At 38.4% G+C, this 18082-nt stretch overlaps 1 protein-coding gene across 1 annotated transcript; it reads left to right on the forward strand.

Annotated features, from left to right (window-relative positions):
• Nucleotides 1-3327: 3327 nt before the first annotated feature.
• Nucleotides 3328-11107, forward strand: Znf484 (zinc finger protein 484). The gene is made up of 3 exons (XM_015506280.2): nucleotides 3328-3563; nucleotides 3851-3943; nucleotides 7654-11107. The coding sequence occupies exons 1-3, from the start codon at nucleotides 3530-3532 to the stop codon at nucleotides 9810-9812; spliced, it is 2286 nt and encodes a 761-aa protein (XP_015361766.2). The 5' UTR covers nucleotides 3328-3529; the 3' UTR covers nucleotides 9813-11107.
• Nucleotides 11108-18082: the final 6975 nt, after the last annotated feature.

Here is an 18082-nt window from a genome sequence, read left to right on the forward strand (position 1 = left end):
AAACCATCTTTCATTCAAACTGCTATTTCCCTACAGATAACATATAATTACCCTCTGGCTGCTTTCAGATTCTTTTCTTGAATATGATTTTCAAACATTTCATTGTAATGTGTCTGGGCATGGATTTATTTGATCCCTTCCTGTTTGAGACTTGCTCAGCTTCTGGAATCTGTAGATTTATACCTTTTTTTTTTTTTTTTAAATCTGGAAAGTTTTCAACTATTATTTCTTCAAATATTTTTTGCACTTCCCCATCCCATTCCTTTTCCTTCCTTCTAGGACTCTGATGAAATGAGCGTTAGATCTGCTACATTATTGTATGGGTCCCTTAGGCTATGTTTGATTTTTCCATATATTTTATTTCTTTTGTTCAGATTAGTTAACGTCTCTTGATCTGTCTTCAGGACAGTTGATTCTTTCCTTTGTATGTTCATTCTGCTGTTGAAATCATTGAAGTCTTAAATTTCAGTTTTAAATTTTTCTTTTCTTTCTGTGTGTGTGTGTGTATGTGTGTGTGTGTGTGTGTGTGTGTGTGTGTGTTGCTAAGGATCAGTCAACCCAGGGCTTCACGCCTCACATGTGCTATCTAAGCACTGAGCTACACTTCTCAGCCTCTGGTTCTTTTTAGTATCTTCTATTTCTTTGCTGAGAGTTTCTATATTTCCATTTGTTTCAAGAGTATTTGCAACTGCTTGTTGGAGTATTTTTGTGTTAGCTTCTTTAAATCCTTGCCAAGTAATCCCAACAGCTCATTCATCTCAGTGTTAGCATCTGTTGATAGTCATTTCTCATTTGATCTGAGATTTTTTTTGGTTTTGATATATAAATAATTTTGAATTTATTCAGGACATTCCGATTATTATTTATGAGACATGGTTTTGTCTTTAAATTTTCTGTTTTAGCAGGTAGTCAGCCTGTTTAGGTTCAGAGGGTATGTCCTGGTCTGTTTCCAAGGGCTATAGTTCTGATGCCAATTTAGTTTTCAAAGTCCTTGCTCTTATCAGGTCTGTCTGTCTTTAGTGCTGTTCAGAGGCCAACTTGAGATCTGGGCAGTATCTCACACCCTGTCTGGGCTTGGATTTATTTGATCCCTTCCTGTTTGAAACTTGCTCAGCTTCTGGAATCTGTAGATTTAGACCTTTTTTAAAAAAAAAATCTGGAAAGTTTTCAACTATTATTTCTTCAAATATTTTTGCATTTCCCCATCCCATTCCTTTTCCTTCCTTCTAGGACTCTGATGAAATGAGCGTTTAGCTCATGACTTCTTCAGTGATTATTCTAATTTGTTTCATGCATGGGCTGCACATACTGAGTTGTGCAACCATCTTTAGAATCAACTTTAGAACATTTTCTTTACTCACCCTAAAAATCTCATAGTTTTAGCTAAGACCCTCATATTCCTCCATTTCCCCTAGCTGAAGTCAACCACTAGTCTATTCACTATCTCAATAGATTTGCTTATTCTGGAATTTCATATTAATGAAATCATATAACATATCATTTTTTGTGACTGGCTTTTTTTATTTAACACAATATTTTCACGATTCATCCACATTATAGCATGTATCAATACTTCAGTATGTTTTATGACTGAATGTTTTTTTTTTTTAATTTTTTTTAGATTGAACCTTTATTTTATTCATTTATTTATCTGTGGTGCTGAGAATTGAACCCACTGCCTCACACGTTAGGCAAGAGCTCTGCCACTGAGCCACAACCCCAGCCCATGACTGAATGTTTTTATATTATATGGATAGACCACGTGTTTGTTATCTCTTTATTGTTTGGAAGACATTCTTGTTGTTTCCACTTTTGGCTATTATGAGCATTCATATGCAAGCTTTGTATAGATAAATGTTCTCATTTCTCTTGGGTGTGTACCTACAAATAGAATTTCTGGGTTGTATTGTAACTCTGTGTTTAATATTTTGAAGAATTGTCAGACTGCATTACAAAGTGACCACACCAGTTTTTACTCCTACCTGCACTGTAGGAGGGATCCAGCTTCTCTTCCTTACCAACACTTGTCATTATCTTTTTTATTATACACACCCTAGTGACTGCACTTCTCTAATAACTAGTGATATTGAACTATTTTCATTACAGTTTTCTTAGTGAATTCACAGGGATGTCTCTTTGTAATTTTGATTCTGTTTCCTTGATGACTCATGATGCCGAGGACCTTTTTCATGTGCTCATTGGCTGTTTGTATGTCTTCATTGGAGAAATGTATCACTGGATCATTTGCCCATTTTTTAATTGGGTTGTCTTTTATTAGGTTGTAAATGTTCTTTGTATATTTTAGATACAAATCCCTATCAAATATATGATTTGAAAAAAAATTCCCCCGGTCTATGAGTCTTTTGCTCACATGACTGTGTCACTTGACACACAAGTTTTAATTTTATCTGTTTTTTCCTTTGGGTGCTTGTGCTTTGGGGGTCTCATATTAAGAAACCATTGCCACATTCAATGTCATAAAGATTTACCCCTTTTAGCTAAAATGTAAGTTTTTTTTTTCTAAATGTAAAAACATTTAGACTTCCGATCCATTTTGAGGTAACATTTTACTGTGGTGTGAAGGAGGGTTCAACTTTATAACATGGATCTCCACTTGTCCCAGCACCATTTGTTGAAGAGTCTGTTCTTTCCTTTATAAATTGACCCTTGGCCAGGCACGGTGGTGTGTGCTTCTTAGTCCCAGCTATGTGGGAGGCTGAGGCACGAGGCTTGCTTGAGCCTATAGGTTTCAGACCAGCCTGGGCAACAAACAAGACCATGTCTCAAAAGCAATTTGTTTTGACACTCTTAGCAAATAGTAATTAACAACAATTTGAAGGGTTTACTTATGGACTTTGAGTTGTATTCTAGTGGTCTGTATGTTTATCCCGATGCTAGTACCACGCTATTTTGAAAGAAGAGCCTTATTTTAATTTTCTTTTTTAAAGAAAAAACTGGCTTAGTGGATCGTTGAATGCAAAGTGTGTGGCAATAAGTGAACTATTATTGGAATATGGCATACATAGAGAAGTTTGAAGATTGATGAATTTTCACAGCTTATTTCTATGTAACCAGCATACAGGTTTTTGAAAAAGATTATTGGGCTGGGGTTGTGGCTCAATAATAGAGTGCTTGCGTAGCATGCACTGGTTCAATCCTCAACACCACATAAAAATAAATAAATAAGGTAAAGGTATTGTGTCTATCTACAACTAAAAAAAAAGATTATTATTATTATCATTACTGCAAAAGAACCAGCAGGATACTTTTAAAAAGATTTCTTTTTTTTAGTCAAAACAACAAAATAAAATATAGGTGTTTAGTAGGAACTTATATATTATAACCTAATAAATCAAATTAAAAATAAGGTCCTAAATATCTTGTTCCCATGGTGCAGTCTTGACCCTTCACATTGAATAGGAATTGGTTCTTACAGGGACCAGTGTCTTTCAAGGATGTAACCGTGGAGTTCAGTGGGGAGGAGTGGCAGCACCTGGACCTTGCCCAGAGAAGCCTGTACAGGGATGTGATGCTGGAGAACTATTTCAACCTGATCTCAGTGGGTGAGCACAGCCCTGCGCGTGCAGAGCAGGCTGCACCCAGGGTACTCTTTTTCTTTCCTAGAGGAATTTCTGAAATCTGTGGGTTTTCTGAAGTCTCTGCAACTCCCAAAGACTGCAGGGCATCTGAAATATGTAATGGTTCTGTCTTTGTTTTGTCCCGTGTTCTTAAGAATCTCTTTTGGGTACTGTGAATATACCTCTGTTCCCAGTAGACATTTTTGAAAATCACATGGCGTACTTTATCATGTGGCCTCTGAAACACATTCTCTATCATTTCCTGTTGACAGGCTGTCCAGTTCCCAAACCAGAAGTCATCTTCAACCTGGAGCAAGCAGAGCCACGCGTGTGGGATGAGGAGGCCTCCGGTCAGCACTGTGCGGGTGAGTGGGAGCCAGGAGCATGGACCATGGTTCAGCTCACCTGCAGTCGTGCTGGGAGAGCTTCTGTTTCGTGCCATTAGTGTGACTTTTCTGCTTACCTTTTGAGTTTTCAGAACTGCTTGATGGAGCTGATGTCATCCCCTTGGAAATGGAAATGCTGTCCCCCTCACGGCCTCTTCCCATACCAGTGCCATGACCTCTGAGGAGGGCCTGTGCTGGTTGGCAGTGCCTTGGGTGGGATCTCACCCGGCATCATCTAGGATCATGCCCTCTTGCCCTTTGTTCTCTCTCCATAGAGAACTTCTGCTCCTTCTACCTCCAGCCAGGGCTTAGTTCCTTTTCTTAGGCATTTAAACTCCCATAGATCTGCCTTCTTTTAAAAAGTCACCATGGGTCACAGTCCTGTTCCCTGGTGTCTTTTCCTTTATGTCTCAGCATTGTCACCTGGATGGCTTATTTGATAACCTGTGCTCTTCTTCACTGCTGACTTCGAGGGCATCCTGGTCACTTTCTTCCTGCCTGGCTAGTGCAACACAACACTGACTCGATCTTTCTAATTTGGATATTTTACCAGAGGCTTTTGTACCTCATGTTCAGGAGATTGAGTTAATTATAACCTTAGTTTGTGGTCAGTGTCCTCATCAATGTGTTTCAAGGCCCCTCTTACTTATTCCTGTTAATCCCCATTCTCCATACTCATTGTTCCTTCCCAGGGGCAACTGCTTTAATATGTGTGCTATCTGTCCTAGAATTTGTGGGGGTTTTGTAAAATCTAAATTGTTGGTATTTTTAGTTTATAGAAATGGTCAGTTTCTTTCCCTGCCCCCTTTCCTTCTGTCTCTCTTGCTTTAAATTGGCATGTTTCGATGTTTTCTAGGTTAATTGCTTCCAACTGCTGCATAGCACGCTTAGTACAGATAAATATACCACATTTTACTACTACAAACAGTATTGTAATAAATTTCTTCAAGCACTATTCATATTGGAAATGAGAATTTCTCAGGAGTGGTAGGATTGCTTTGACATGGACTATACTAATACTTAATATGACTTAGTATAATTGCACTGTTTTCTGGATTGACTCCTACAATCCCCTGAACATTACACAAGGGTATTAGTTTCCCCATATCTCTGCCTATATTTAGTATTACATGCATCTCCAGTAATTTGGATTTCAACTTCTAATTATTGTTTTGTGTTTCTTTAATAACAGAATGTGTGGAACATTCAGCTGTATCTTGTCGTAGACTCTGTTTTTGATGTTTGACTACTGACATCTTCCAAGCCTTCCCTCTGTCTCTTCCCCATCTGCCCCACATCTGGACAAACTGATAAGCAAGTTCAGGTTTTCCTTCCTTTGGGAACATACAAGGCCAGGCAGCCAGCCCTACCTCCAACCAGCAGAAAACCCCAGGCCACTTTGGACCTGCTTGGAGCTCTCCCCAGAGCCTCTTTGCATGAACAAGCCTTTTCCTACCCACTTAGCTTTTGTATTCCACCATCACTCTTGACATCTGAACCAGACCTGGGCTGGGCCAGTTCTCCCCTGCAGGTGCCTTAACACTGAGGCAGTAAGCAGGGAGTTCGGACAGGGACCACCACCAAGGGCCTTACTCCTCTTCCCAACAGCTCCACTGTCTGCACTTTGCCTCTGCCGTGTACATAACCAACCTGAGGTGGAGGTTGTAGTTGTTATTTAGGAACAGGTGTAAAGAGTTAGGCCCTTCCTTAAATTTGCCCTTGGTCATGTGTCTTGGCTTGAACTATTTGTGTGTTTTACATTGAATCGTGTGTCCGGGTTCCAGCTGGGACTGATGCTCGGCTCACAGGAATGACTGTCACTCTGTGACCACTGTGTGTCTTAGCCAGGCCTTGGCCCCATTTATGCAGGGCCCAGGAATACAGATGCCTTTTGTGAACGAGGGTGGGTCCCTCCGTGGCTGCCTGAAGAAAGGCAGACAAGTCCCGGTGCAGCAGACTACAAGCAAGTGGCTGACCTCAAAATCTTCCCCTGTTCTACGTGGGTTTTTGCTTTTCCCTCTGATCTACCTTCTCAAACAATTCCTTCTGCTTTTCTGCTAATTTTTCTCTTAGAAAAGATCATTTAGATGCCCTCTTCTTACTTCCTCCTGGTATCACCTAAAGCCATACTTATGTTTTCTCATGCCTGGATTATTCTAATCTTATTTGAATATGTTGATTTCATTTTTTTTCCTACTTCACTTTATTTTTTTTTAATATTTTTTTAAGAGAGAGAGAGAGAGAATTTTTAATATTTATTTTTAGTTTTCGGCAGACACAACATCTTTGTTTGTATGTGGTGCTGAGGATCGAACCCGGGTGGCACGCATGCCAGGCGAGCGCGCTACTGCTTGAGCCACATCCCCAGCCCCCTACTTCACTTTAGATGTGACTGACAGATTTATTACTTAAATCACTATACATTTTGTTTATCTTGTCCTAGTTATATGGAGCAAAACTGAAGTCACTCATTATTATCTAAATTATGACACATTCTTTTCTTAATGGGTTTGTAAGTGAAAGAAATAACATGGCCTCAATTTGTAATGCACATTTGTCTCTGTGTAATTTCTAAAACCATGTCTGTTCCATTTTAACATTTTCTTTAATGTTCCCCTGCATTGTTTTCTCATTTCTCTGCCTTTTCAAATTATGCACACACTCATATTTTTTGTGCAGATTTCTCTTGCTCCTTGAATCAGATCTCCTACAACATACCTACCTGCTTTCTCCCTCCTCTAATTCTCCAGTCCATAGAAATTCAGAGAAAAGCTACATTAAATGATATGATAACCAAGCCTTTTACCACTATACTTCTAAAAAAATTGTTTATATAGAAAATACTTAGTAAAATTGAATTTAATCTCTAGGCAGAAAAGGTTGTTTTGCTCTATTTCAAAAGAATTTTAATTTTTTTCTTCTAGAATCAATTCATAGGGCCAGAGATAGTAATTAGAAAGAGAAGATAATGGGTGGAATCCTTATAAAGTTTCAGCTTTGGTGCAGTATGCATATGTTAATGTATACATCTAAGTAAATTTAAGTATAAATATGAGTGACTGAGAATATTCATTTGTTCATTTTTAAGTTAAATGAAAACAGAGCCTCCCCAGAGTTGTGGGGAGATTAGAGATTAGCTCTTAGAGCAGAGTACCCTTCATGGTCTTAGCATGCACATGGACCTAGTTTTATCCACAGCATCAAAAAGAAAACAAAACCAAAAAAGTTCTTTTAAGCCACAGGGTTTACATTTTGTTCTTCTGGCGCCTTCCTCGTTCTCCCTTTGCTTGATTTGAATCTCTTCCTCCCCAATTACTAATCATTTGATTTGGGCAGTTATTAAGCTTTTCTGTGGCTCACTTTCCTTGTCTATAAAATGGGGATAACAATACCAAAGGTATTGTAATAAAACCAAAGGGTTGAAATAAAGTTTATATAGAACTTAGAACAGCACCTCCAAATGCTCTTGCTTATCCTAAGGTAAATGTAATGTCTTAATTTTATTACTGTATGTTATTGTATTTATATTACATAGAGAGTATTGTACCTATATATTTATATATCTTTACATATTATGTGTATTTATTATGTTTATAGAGCACGTGTCCCATTTCTCTGTGTTCATCCTGAATTAACTCAAGGTATATCAGTTGTTCTCTGTGTCAGTTTAATCTTTTCTTTCTTTTCAGATGGGGATATTTTTTTTGAGACTTCACAACAGAGACTGTCTGAGGAATTTTCTTTCCAGTGTGAGAGAGTTGATCTCTTCACAGGCGATAACCCCTATTCCCTTTTAGAAGAATTGTGGAAGCAAAGGGGGAGATGTGAAGAAAACCAGGCCACGCCTTTACGTCACGTTGTCTTCAGGGGCAGGGCAGCACTAGCTGATTCAAGGAGCTGTGGATACCAGGACGCTGGGAAAATTGGGCACATAAACACACATCTGATTCCTTCACGAAAAGGATTCCATCGTGGTGATGCCTTTGGAAAGAATCTGAAGCTCGTTGCAAGCTTATACAATCATAATAGAAACAATGCAACAGAAAATCATGATGAGGTTATCAGCCATGAGGATGCTGTTACTCATACCGGTTCTCATACGGAAGGGAGTGATTGTGGAGGCAAGCATTGTCGGGAACGTGGGGGTCATAAGCAAGCTCTCACTCCACATCTGAAAAGTCATGCTGTGGAAAATCTCCCTTTGTTTTCTGACTATGTAAAAGTTTTCACTGAGAATTCCCACCTCTTTGCACATCAGAGGATTTATGCTGGAGAAAAACAGCATGAGTGTAGTAAATGTGAGACAGTCTTCACCCAGAAGCCCCCACTTGCTACTCCTTGCAGAGTTTCTGCAGGAGAGGAGCCCTATAAGTGTATGGAATTTGGGAAGTCAAGTCACCAGAAAACTCATAATGAGGAAAATTACTATAAATTCAGTGAATACAGAAGAGCCTTTATCCAGAAGTCTGATCAGTTCAGATGCCAGAGAGACCATCCTGGAGAAAAACCCTATGAATTCAGTGAATGTGTGAAAAGCTTCTCACAGAATTCAAACCTCAGCATAATTAAAAAAAATCATACTGGAGGGAAACACTTTGAATGTACTGACTGTGGAAAAGCCTTCACAAGGAAATCCACACTAAGTATGCATCAGAAAATTCACACAGGAGAAAAACCCTATGTATGTGCTGAGTGTGGGAAAGCCTTTATCCGGAAATCCCATTTTATCACACATGAAAGGATTCATACTGGAGAGAAGCCCTATGAATGCAGCGACTGTGGGAAATCCTTTATAAAAAAATCACAGCTCCATGTGCATCAGCGAATTCACACAGGAGAAAATCCTTTTATATGTTCACAATGTGGCAAGGTCTTCACTCACAAGACAAATCTCATTATACACCAGAAAATTCATACTGGGGAGAGACCCTACATATGTACTGAATGTGGGAAAGCCTTTACTGACAGGTCCAATCTCATTAAACACCAAAAAATTCACACTGGAGAAAAACCTTATAAATGCAATGACTGTGGAAAATCATTCACCTGGAAGTCACGGCTCAGAATCCATCAGAAATGCCATACTGGCGAGAGACATTACCAGTGTCGTGAGTGCGGGAAAGCCTTCATTCAGAAGTCCACACTAAGTATGCACCAGAGGATTCACAGAGGAGAAAAGCCCTATGTGTGCAACGAGTGTGGGAAGGCCTTCTTCCACAAATCCCATTTTATCACACATGAAAGAATCCACACTGGAGAGAAACCCTATGAATGCAGCGATTGTGGGAAATCCTTCACCAAGAAATCACAGCTCCACGTGCATCAGCAGATTCACACAGGAGAGAAGCCCTACAGGTGTGCTGAATGTGGAAAGGCCTTCACTGACAGGTCCAATCTCTTCACACACCAGAAAATTCACACCGGAGAGAAACCCTATAAATGTAGTGACTGTGGAAAAGCCTTCACTCGAAAGTCAGGCCTCCACATACATCAGCAGTCCCACACTGGAGAAAGACATTACGAGTGCAGCGAATGTGGGAAAGCCTTTGCCAGAAAGTCAACACTAATTATGCACCAGAGAATTCACACTGGAGAGAAACCCTATGTTTGTACTGAATGTGGGAAGTCCTTCATCCAGAAGTCACACTTAAATAGACACAGGAGAATTCACACAGGAGAGAAGCCCTATGGGTGCAGCGACTGTGGGAAGTCTTTCATTAAGAAGTCACAACTCCATGAGCATCATCGAACCCATACAGGAGAAAAACCGTATGTATGTGCTGAATGTGGAAAGGCCTTCACCATCAGATCAAATCTTCTTAAACACCAGAAAATTCATAGTAAATAGAAGCCCTACAAACACAGTGACTTTGGGAAGGCCTTTCACTAGAAGGTGCAGCTCACAAGTCAACACAGTGTACCTCAGAAGTCTGACGCTGGGGAGGTGGAGTGCCCAGTGCCGCAATCATGGTGTGGGGGTACGAATAAACAAGAGGCCACAGCTTGACCAAGAAGCAGGAGGTGACCAAGACCCACCCACCGCCTCTGTCTAGTCAGAATTATGGATATCTGCTTCACATAGTGGATGTCCACGACATGTCCAGGAAGATACTTTGGAGGAAGTGTTTACACAATGTACTGTGGCCAGGCTTGGTTACTGGACAGATTGTCAGGCCCCTGCAAATCACAGTGAAGATGAAGCCAGAGGCATGGTGCATGCCTCCAATCCCAGCTACTTGGGAGGCTGAAGAAGAAGGATCAGGTGGGAGGATCGCTTGAGCCCAGGAGTTTGGGTCCAGCCTGGGCAACATAGCAAGACCCTGTGTCCACAAAAACAAAGGAAAAAAAAAAAAAAAAGAAAAGGTGGCTTACAATCTTTCTCATTTCACTTTTTTTGATAAGCAGCTGTCTAAACTCAGAGCTGTTGAATTTCTCATGCCCTGGGTAGCAAAACTTTAATATTGTCCAAAAAAAAATTTCATAAGGAGTAGAGTGGCGAGAAAATTTTTCATTGTCTTAGTCCCCAAAGGACACCAAAATCAGGATGGAAATCAACCAATTCAGGTTTGCAATGAAAAGAAATTAGAAGCTTTTGTGAAAATTGATACTAAAGATACAAAGAAAGGACTCAACTCTCACCCCCCTTTTGGAAATCACTACTAGTTGTTGTTCATAGCAGTTATTGCGTGTGCCTTGTTAGTAGCTTCCAGGAGGCCTAAAACGGGCTCCCAGTCTGTATCTCTGAAGCAGTCAGTGATGCAAGCAGCAGTCCTATGACTGTTTCACAGCTGGGGCCAGGGTCCTGGAGCAGCACAGGGACCCAGACTTAGATAACAGCACTTTGGAGCCTCAACTTTGTTCATAGAAAACTGCACTTTCTTACTGATTCCTGTTTGAAAAAGAGACAAATTAAGGAAAAAATCTGTTTCAAAACCTAGAATACTTTCTCTCCGATTTTGATGGTGTATTCTCTACATATTAATTATGTACTAGGTTACCATGAGACATAATTGTAGTTTGTTATTTTAGGAGATAAAATATGGTTAAACATTTGGAAAAGTACTCCTATTCTTTCCCATTCTCTACAAATTAATCTTATTTTATCAGACAATAAAAGAAGTGCATCATGATCTTCCAGAATAATTATGAATTTGTCTCTTTTAGAGATACTGATTTTTACTTTATATTTTGAAGTGTTTTACATGCATTGAAATTTAGAATTGTTATGGTTTTCTTAGTTAATTGAAACTTTAACATTAAGTAGTGTCCCTTTTTATCTCTGATGATGCTTTTTGATTTAAAATGTCCTATGCCAGATATTAATACAATGTAGTAACTCCTGTATTAAAGGCCAGAGTAAATGAGTGCCGCTACCACTCCTCAAGGGGAGGAGTTAGAACATGACCTCCAGGTGTTCCCTTCTTCACCTACATATCCCCATGTGGTGCATCTGAAGTCTGCGTGTAGTTGCCGTAGTCAGTCATTCTTGTTTCAGAACCATATGCATTTAAGTTAACCCAAATGTTTACCCTTTTCGTTACTTTTTTCTTTTTATTCTTTTATTCTCCCCCGGAGTCAGTTTTTTTCTTGTTTCTGAACACTCTTTAGTGTTTCTTTTAGTGTGAATTTGCAGATAACAAATTCTGTTTTTATTTGTTGCAAATATCGTTATTTTGGCTTTTTAAAAAAATTGCTTTGGTGCTGAGGATTGAACCTAGGGCCTTGTGGATGCTAAGCACTGGGCCGTATGCCCCGCCCTTGCCTTTATTTCTGAAGGACTTTTAGAGGGAATGGACTTCTAAGTTGGCACTTGCTGTCTATTCATATTTTGGAATACTTAATTATGTTCTGTCTTCCATTGAAAAGTAAGTGGTCAATTTAATTACTTTTGAAGTACCTGGTCCTTTTTTCTCTGTTTCCTTTAAATTTTATCTTTTATTTTTAACAGTTGTACATTATCTCTAGATATGATCTCCTATATATTTATCCTGCTTGGTTTTTGCAGTGATTTTTAAAATATGTGGGTAAATGGGGTTTGTGTGTGCACGTGCTCATGTGTGCGTGCGAGTATGTGCGTGCATATGTATGTGCGTGCATATGTATGTGCATTTTGGGAATTCCTAGCTGTTATCTGTTCACATTATGCATCTGCTTCATTTCCTTGCTTCTTCTAGGGGTAGCCCCATTTTCTAAATCCCGTATTGACCTATTTTTGTTAGTTGTTTTTCTTGGGTTTTGGTGATGTCTTGTCTTCTCATATATCTGGTGAGTTTATTTTTATTTTTTTATTTTTTAGGTTCTGGGAATTGAACTCCCAGGGGCACTTAACCACTAAGCCACATCCCCAGCCCTTTTTATTTTGAGACAGGGTCTCATTAAGTTAATTAGGGCCTCACTAAGTTGCTGACCTTGACCTCAAACTTGTGATCCTCCTGCCTCAGCCTCCTGAGTCACTGGGATTACATGTGTGTGCCATCAAGCCTGGCTATCTGGGGATTTTTTAAATCAGTTGTCAGATTCTGTATACTAAAATTATAGAGATAAGATGGTCTGGGTGATATCTTCTTCCAGAAGGAATCTGTCTTTTGCTTCTAGCAGGGTGACTGAGCTAGGGATATTAGCAATTACTACCTGCCTTCATCCAATCATGTGTTGAGATAATTTAAAACTGGCCTTAGTCTCTCTAACAGTTTGTGTTTTTTTTTTCTCCCTTATTTCTAGGATATACTTTTAGGACTTAAAACTGTGGGAAGTTTATTAGGACCTTCTTCCTTGGCAGGATCTGAATTCAAGTATTTGTGTTTGTTTTCATGAATTTGTCAAAAGTCTCTCCAGCCTCTCTTGCCCAGTATTTACTATAAGAATTGGCTAAAACCTTTCCATAATAAACAATCCCAAATTCCAGATAGTATGTCTTATCTCTAATTTTATTTTTGCAATTTCTCACTGTTTTGTAGCTCTACTAATTTTCAGAAATTAAGTATGTTTAGTATTTTCTTCCATGTATTTTTAGTTCTCAAAAGGGAGTAGTGAGCTGGGCTCTACGGCACACACCCATAGGAGTTAAGCAGGAGGATCATGAGTTCAAAGCCAGCCTCAGCAATNTTCTTTTTTTTTTTTTTTTTTAAATATTTTAATATTTATTTTTTTAGTTTTTGGCAGACACAACATCTTTGTTTATATGTGGTGCTGAGGATCGAACCCGGGCCACACGCATGCCAGGCGAGCGCGCTACCGCTTGAGCCACATCCCCAGCCCAGATGTCTTCTTTAATACTATGATTTTCCTTTGCATCATTATTTGAAAATGATGTTAATGGAGACTGGCCCTAGAGCCCTGGGATTTTAAAATAAGAATTTCAAGAATTAATTTAATAGGATTACTGAAATTGTGATTCTCAACCTTTTTTATGCTCAGGCATAGTTTAAAACATAAAATTCTACACCCCCAACTTGGGGAGTGGGCAGGACAAAAAAAAAAAAAAAAAAAAGCTACTTTGCCTTTTGTCAACACAGTATTAGTCTCCAGGAGAAAGGAAGGCTTCCTTTTGTGGGGCTCCTTGCATCCCTGTGGAGGGAATGATGGAAACCCATGAGTGGACAGGACAGCTGGCTCTGAAGTAGAACTGAGGTGAGTGCAGACTGCAAGCACACAGGGCTGGCCTCCCCTGGGGGTCCTGTGGTGACCAGGCCTCTTCACACCAGCATGCATTGGAGCTCCTCTGTGGTGACAGCAAAACTATTTTTAAAAGTTTTACAATTTATAAAGTTTTTAATAAACGTGCATTTTAATGTTTCAGAGAGGAACCTCATGCTGTGAATTCAGTAAGTATAGGAGATGTGCACTCCAACCAACACTTAATTATAAATCGGATAGTTCATAGGGGAGAGTGGCTGGCTGTCTGTACTGACTGTGAATAGGGTTGCATTCACAAGTCCCCCTTCCTTACATATCAGAGTAGTCATGCTGGAGAGCAGCTTGGGGAATAGACAACAGTGGGAAATCCTCCAGGGGAAAGTCAACGAGTTCCTACAGAAGCAAAGTCTTCCTGTAGAAGCAAAAAACACGAGAAATGCCGCAGTCTGGCTGGGCACACAATCACGAGCCACCACACAGCTTGTAGATTCAAACAGCAACTCTTTATTCCTGAACTCACATCAGCTGTCTACAAACACGTTCTGGGGAAATCCACGTTCTCTGCCCAAAATCACGTTCTCTCCCAAATTCTCCTTCACTGGGCTTCTGTCTCCCAAAATATACTGTCTGAATCCCGTGAGAACTCAAGGGGAACTCAGGCAGCAGGATACGCCCTATTCCCAGCAGGAATAATCTTAAACCTTAAACCTGGAACCTAAACTGGGAACGCCCTAAACACGATTATGTTGAACCGGGAACACCCTAATCTGCCCTGGTCCTTGAGCAAGGTCAACTACATTCAATGTCACTGCAAAATGTCAGCAACATGGGGTACGCTGGCAAGGAAATTGTCATACCTACTTGGCTAATGGCTCCCAGCAGAGAAATAGAATTCATGTTTACTAATTTAAGTCAGATTATAAAGTGGTCTGTATAATTTGTGTACCTTTTATGTCTTTTGAAAAAAATGATTGTTTTCTTGGACATGAATGGACACTTTCACAGTGTCAGACACAGTCTGCTAAACCAACATGCAATTTTAGTGCTCCTATCTCTACTGACTTCTTTATCATCTTTTGAGGCTGGGAGTAGCTGAGTGACTTGCCTCAAGCCAAGAGAAGCAAAACACTAGTGGGTGTGTCCTGGGAAAACCTTTGCTTTCCCAAGAAAAGGGACAAATGTAACTGCTGCCATCAGTTCTACTGTTCTTCCTGATGGTTAGTTACATGGTTCCTGCTGTATGGACTACCTTCTTTCAACCACTGGTAAAGACCAAAAGAATCACAGAGACACTGGGTCATGTATTATCTGTTCAACACTAGCAGCAACTGACTGCCAGTCCAGACTTTAATTATGTTATAAAAATATATTTTGGGCTGGGGATGTGGCTTAAGCGGTAACGCACTCACCTGGCATGCACCGGGTGCTGGGTTCGATCCTCAGCACCACATAAAATAAAAGATGTTGTGTCCACCGAAAACTGAAAAATAAATATTAAAAAATATTCTCTCTCTCTCTCTCTCTCTCTCTCTCTCTCTCTCTCTTTAAAAAATAAATAAATATATTTTGCATAAATCATTGTATTTTAGGTTTATCTTATACTCAAAGTATACCTAAATTTTTTCAGACATCAAATGTATAAAATAGTTCATTTTCTCCTATATATTATAAAATATTTTTTAAAATTGTTTATTTAAACTAGATTCTCCACACAATCTTGAATAAGATAAACTGCAAAATTATTGATGACCCTTAATGAGTAAAAGGAATCAGATCTTGAAAAAACAGGATCAGAAGAGAATACTACCTAGAATAAATGAAGTTTTCTAGCAAGACATAATTTATTAAAGTTGAAGAAATGAAAAACTGAAAAAAAATCAATAAAATAACTTCAGAATATTTCAGAACTACCATTTAAACTGTACCAGGTATATAGGAAGAAATTTCTTAGGACACAAAAGGAATGAATTATAAAAGAATAAGTTGAACTTTTCAAATATAAAAGCTCTTGCACTTTTAAACACCATTAGGAAAATGAAAAGGAGAGGCATAGAATGGGAAGAAATATTTACAATAGGTATCTGACAAGAGATTTGTCTCCTGAAAATAATAAAAACTTAAACCCATAATACAACAGCCCAATAAAAATAGCAATATACCTGAACAGAAATAATTCACAAAATAAGTTATAAAATGGCCAAGAAGGAATTTCAACATCAGCCATAGAAGAAACACAAATTATTAAAACGGTGAGACACCTTTCCACACCCATTAAAATGATTGGCACTGCCAAACACTGGAAAGTGTTGAGAACATGGCAGTCGTAAATGGCAGAAATACTTGAAAATGGTTTGTCATATTCTTAAAATTTTCAGATATGAAGCTACCACAAAACCCAGAGATTCTACTTTGGAATGTAACACAATAGAAATAAAAACTTATGTCCATCCAATATTTGAACATGAATGTTGATAACTATTCATGATAGACTAAAAGTGGAAATGATTTACGTGTCCATCAAGGGAATAGTGTGGTATATTCATAAATATAAAACTATACTACAAGGCAATAAAAAGGAACAGATTACTGATAAATGTAACAATGTGGATGGATTACACAGTTATTTTGATTAAGGAAAAACAGACACAAGAGTATTGTATGATTGCATTTACATGAAATTTTAGAAATGCAAAATAATAAAAAAGATTGGTAGTTGCCTGGGACTCAGGAAAGGAGGGACTCTTCTTGGGATGATACAAATGTGGAGTGTTTTTTGGTGGTTGTGAGTACACAAATGTCAGAATGCAATGAGTTGAACATTAAGTGGACTGAATGTAAATTATATCCCAATAAAGTTGATTCTAAAAACTGAACATGAAAAGATGGACCCACATCTGAACTGATCATGTTTAAAGGTAACTGTTGACTTCACATCATTCCAATTTATGGAGAGAGACTTTTTTTTTCTCCAGTGTGTTTCGTTGTCTCTCCTAATTGCTTCATTGCAGCTTTACAACGTGCCATTGTTCTTAAGATGTTACAGGAACCACTGTGCAAAAATAAGGAATAACTGACTCATTGCTTGTGATCACAGATGCAGAAATCCTAAATAAAATTTTAGCAAGTAGAATTTTTCAGTATATAAATAAAAATTAGGGCTGGGGCTGTAGCTCAGTGGGAGAGCACTTGCCTAGCACATGTGAGGCACTGGGTTTGATCCTTAGCATCACATAAAAATAAAGTATTGTGTCCATCCACAACTAAAAAAATATTTTTAAAAAATAAAAATTAGTCGTGATTTTATTTTTAAATTTAAAAATGATAGAATAGTTCCTCATTTGAACACTCATAAATTCACTAAAATTTGTAATCCCAAAATCAATGCTTAAGGCATTTTTCTGGGCATACACTGGTGAAAAGTTTGAGTCAAACAATGTGCTCATTCCTGCTTGGCAACCATGTTTCTATTTTCTTTCTCCCATTCTGTCAGTTAACATCCCACTATTTTGATAGTGTCCTTGATGCACAAATGTTTTTCATGTTGATGAAGTTCAATTTCTTTCTTTTGGCAACTGCTCTTTGATGTCATATCCAATAAATCATTATCAAAATCAGTGTTGGAAACTTTTCCCCACAGGTTTCCTTCTGAATTTTTGCCTTTACCTTTAATTTTTAACATATTTTGCATTCATTTTAGTATAAAATGAAGGTCCAACTTCATTCTTTTCATGTGGACATCCAGTTTTCCAGACACTATTTTTGAAAAGACTATCCTTTCTCATCTGAATGGTCTTGATGTCCTTGTTGAAAATCATTTGACCGTACATATGAGAGTTTATTTCCAAGGTCTCCTTTCTAATCCATTAGTCTGTATGTCTGTCTTCTTGACAATACTGCCCTGTTTGACTACCACAGCCTCGTAGTAAATTGTGAAATTGGTACACAAGATTCCAAATTTGTTCTCCTTTTAGATATTTTTTGACTGTTTGGAGACCCTTGAGATTCTGTATGAAAGTCAGGATGAATTTTTCTATTGGGAAAGTCATTGAGATTTTTATAGGAATTGCAATGAGTCTGTAGTTCACTTCAGGTAGAATTGTCATCTTAACAATATTAAGTTTTCCAATGCAAGAACATGGAGTTTTTCCATTTATTTGTGTCATTTTAAAATTCTTTCAGTTCTGTTATGTAGTTTTCATTGTATAAGACTTTTACCTCTTGGTTGAATTTACTTCTAAACATTTTTTAGTATGTTTCAAAATGTAACATTCAAAATGTAATTTATATCTTAATTTCATTTTGGTATAGTTCATTTATAATATATGGAAACATCAGAATTTTGTGGATTGGTTTTGTACCCTACAATTTTATTGAATCCATGTATTTGTGTGTGTGTGTGTGTGTGTGTGTGTGTGCATGCACATGCATGTATGTTTGTGTGATGTTTAGGGTTTTCTACAATCAAGACTGTGAAATCTATGA

This window comes from Marmota marmota, unplaced genomic scaffold, assembly GCF_001458135.2.
Source record: "Marmota marmota marmota unplaced genomic scaffold, marMar, whole genome shotgun sequence".
NCBI lineage: Eukaryota > Metazoa > Chordata > Mammalia > Rodentia > Sciuridae > Marmota > Marmota marmota.

Excerpts from the sequence above, each read along its gene's own strand:
- Znf484 (XM_015506280.2), top strand. The coding sequence starts at position 3,530 with ATGCTGGAGAACTATTTCAACCTGATCTCAGTGG. Across the intron at positions 3,564-3,850 it reads TTTCAACCTGATCTCAGTGG|GCTGTCCAGTTCCCAAACCA; the intron begins GTGAGCACAGCC and ends TCCTGTTGACAG. Across the intron at positions 3,944-7,653 it reads CTCCGGTCAGCACTGTGCGG|ATGGGGATATTTTTTTTGAG; the intron begins GTGAGTGGGAGC and ends CTTTCTTTTCAG.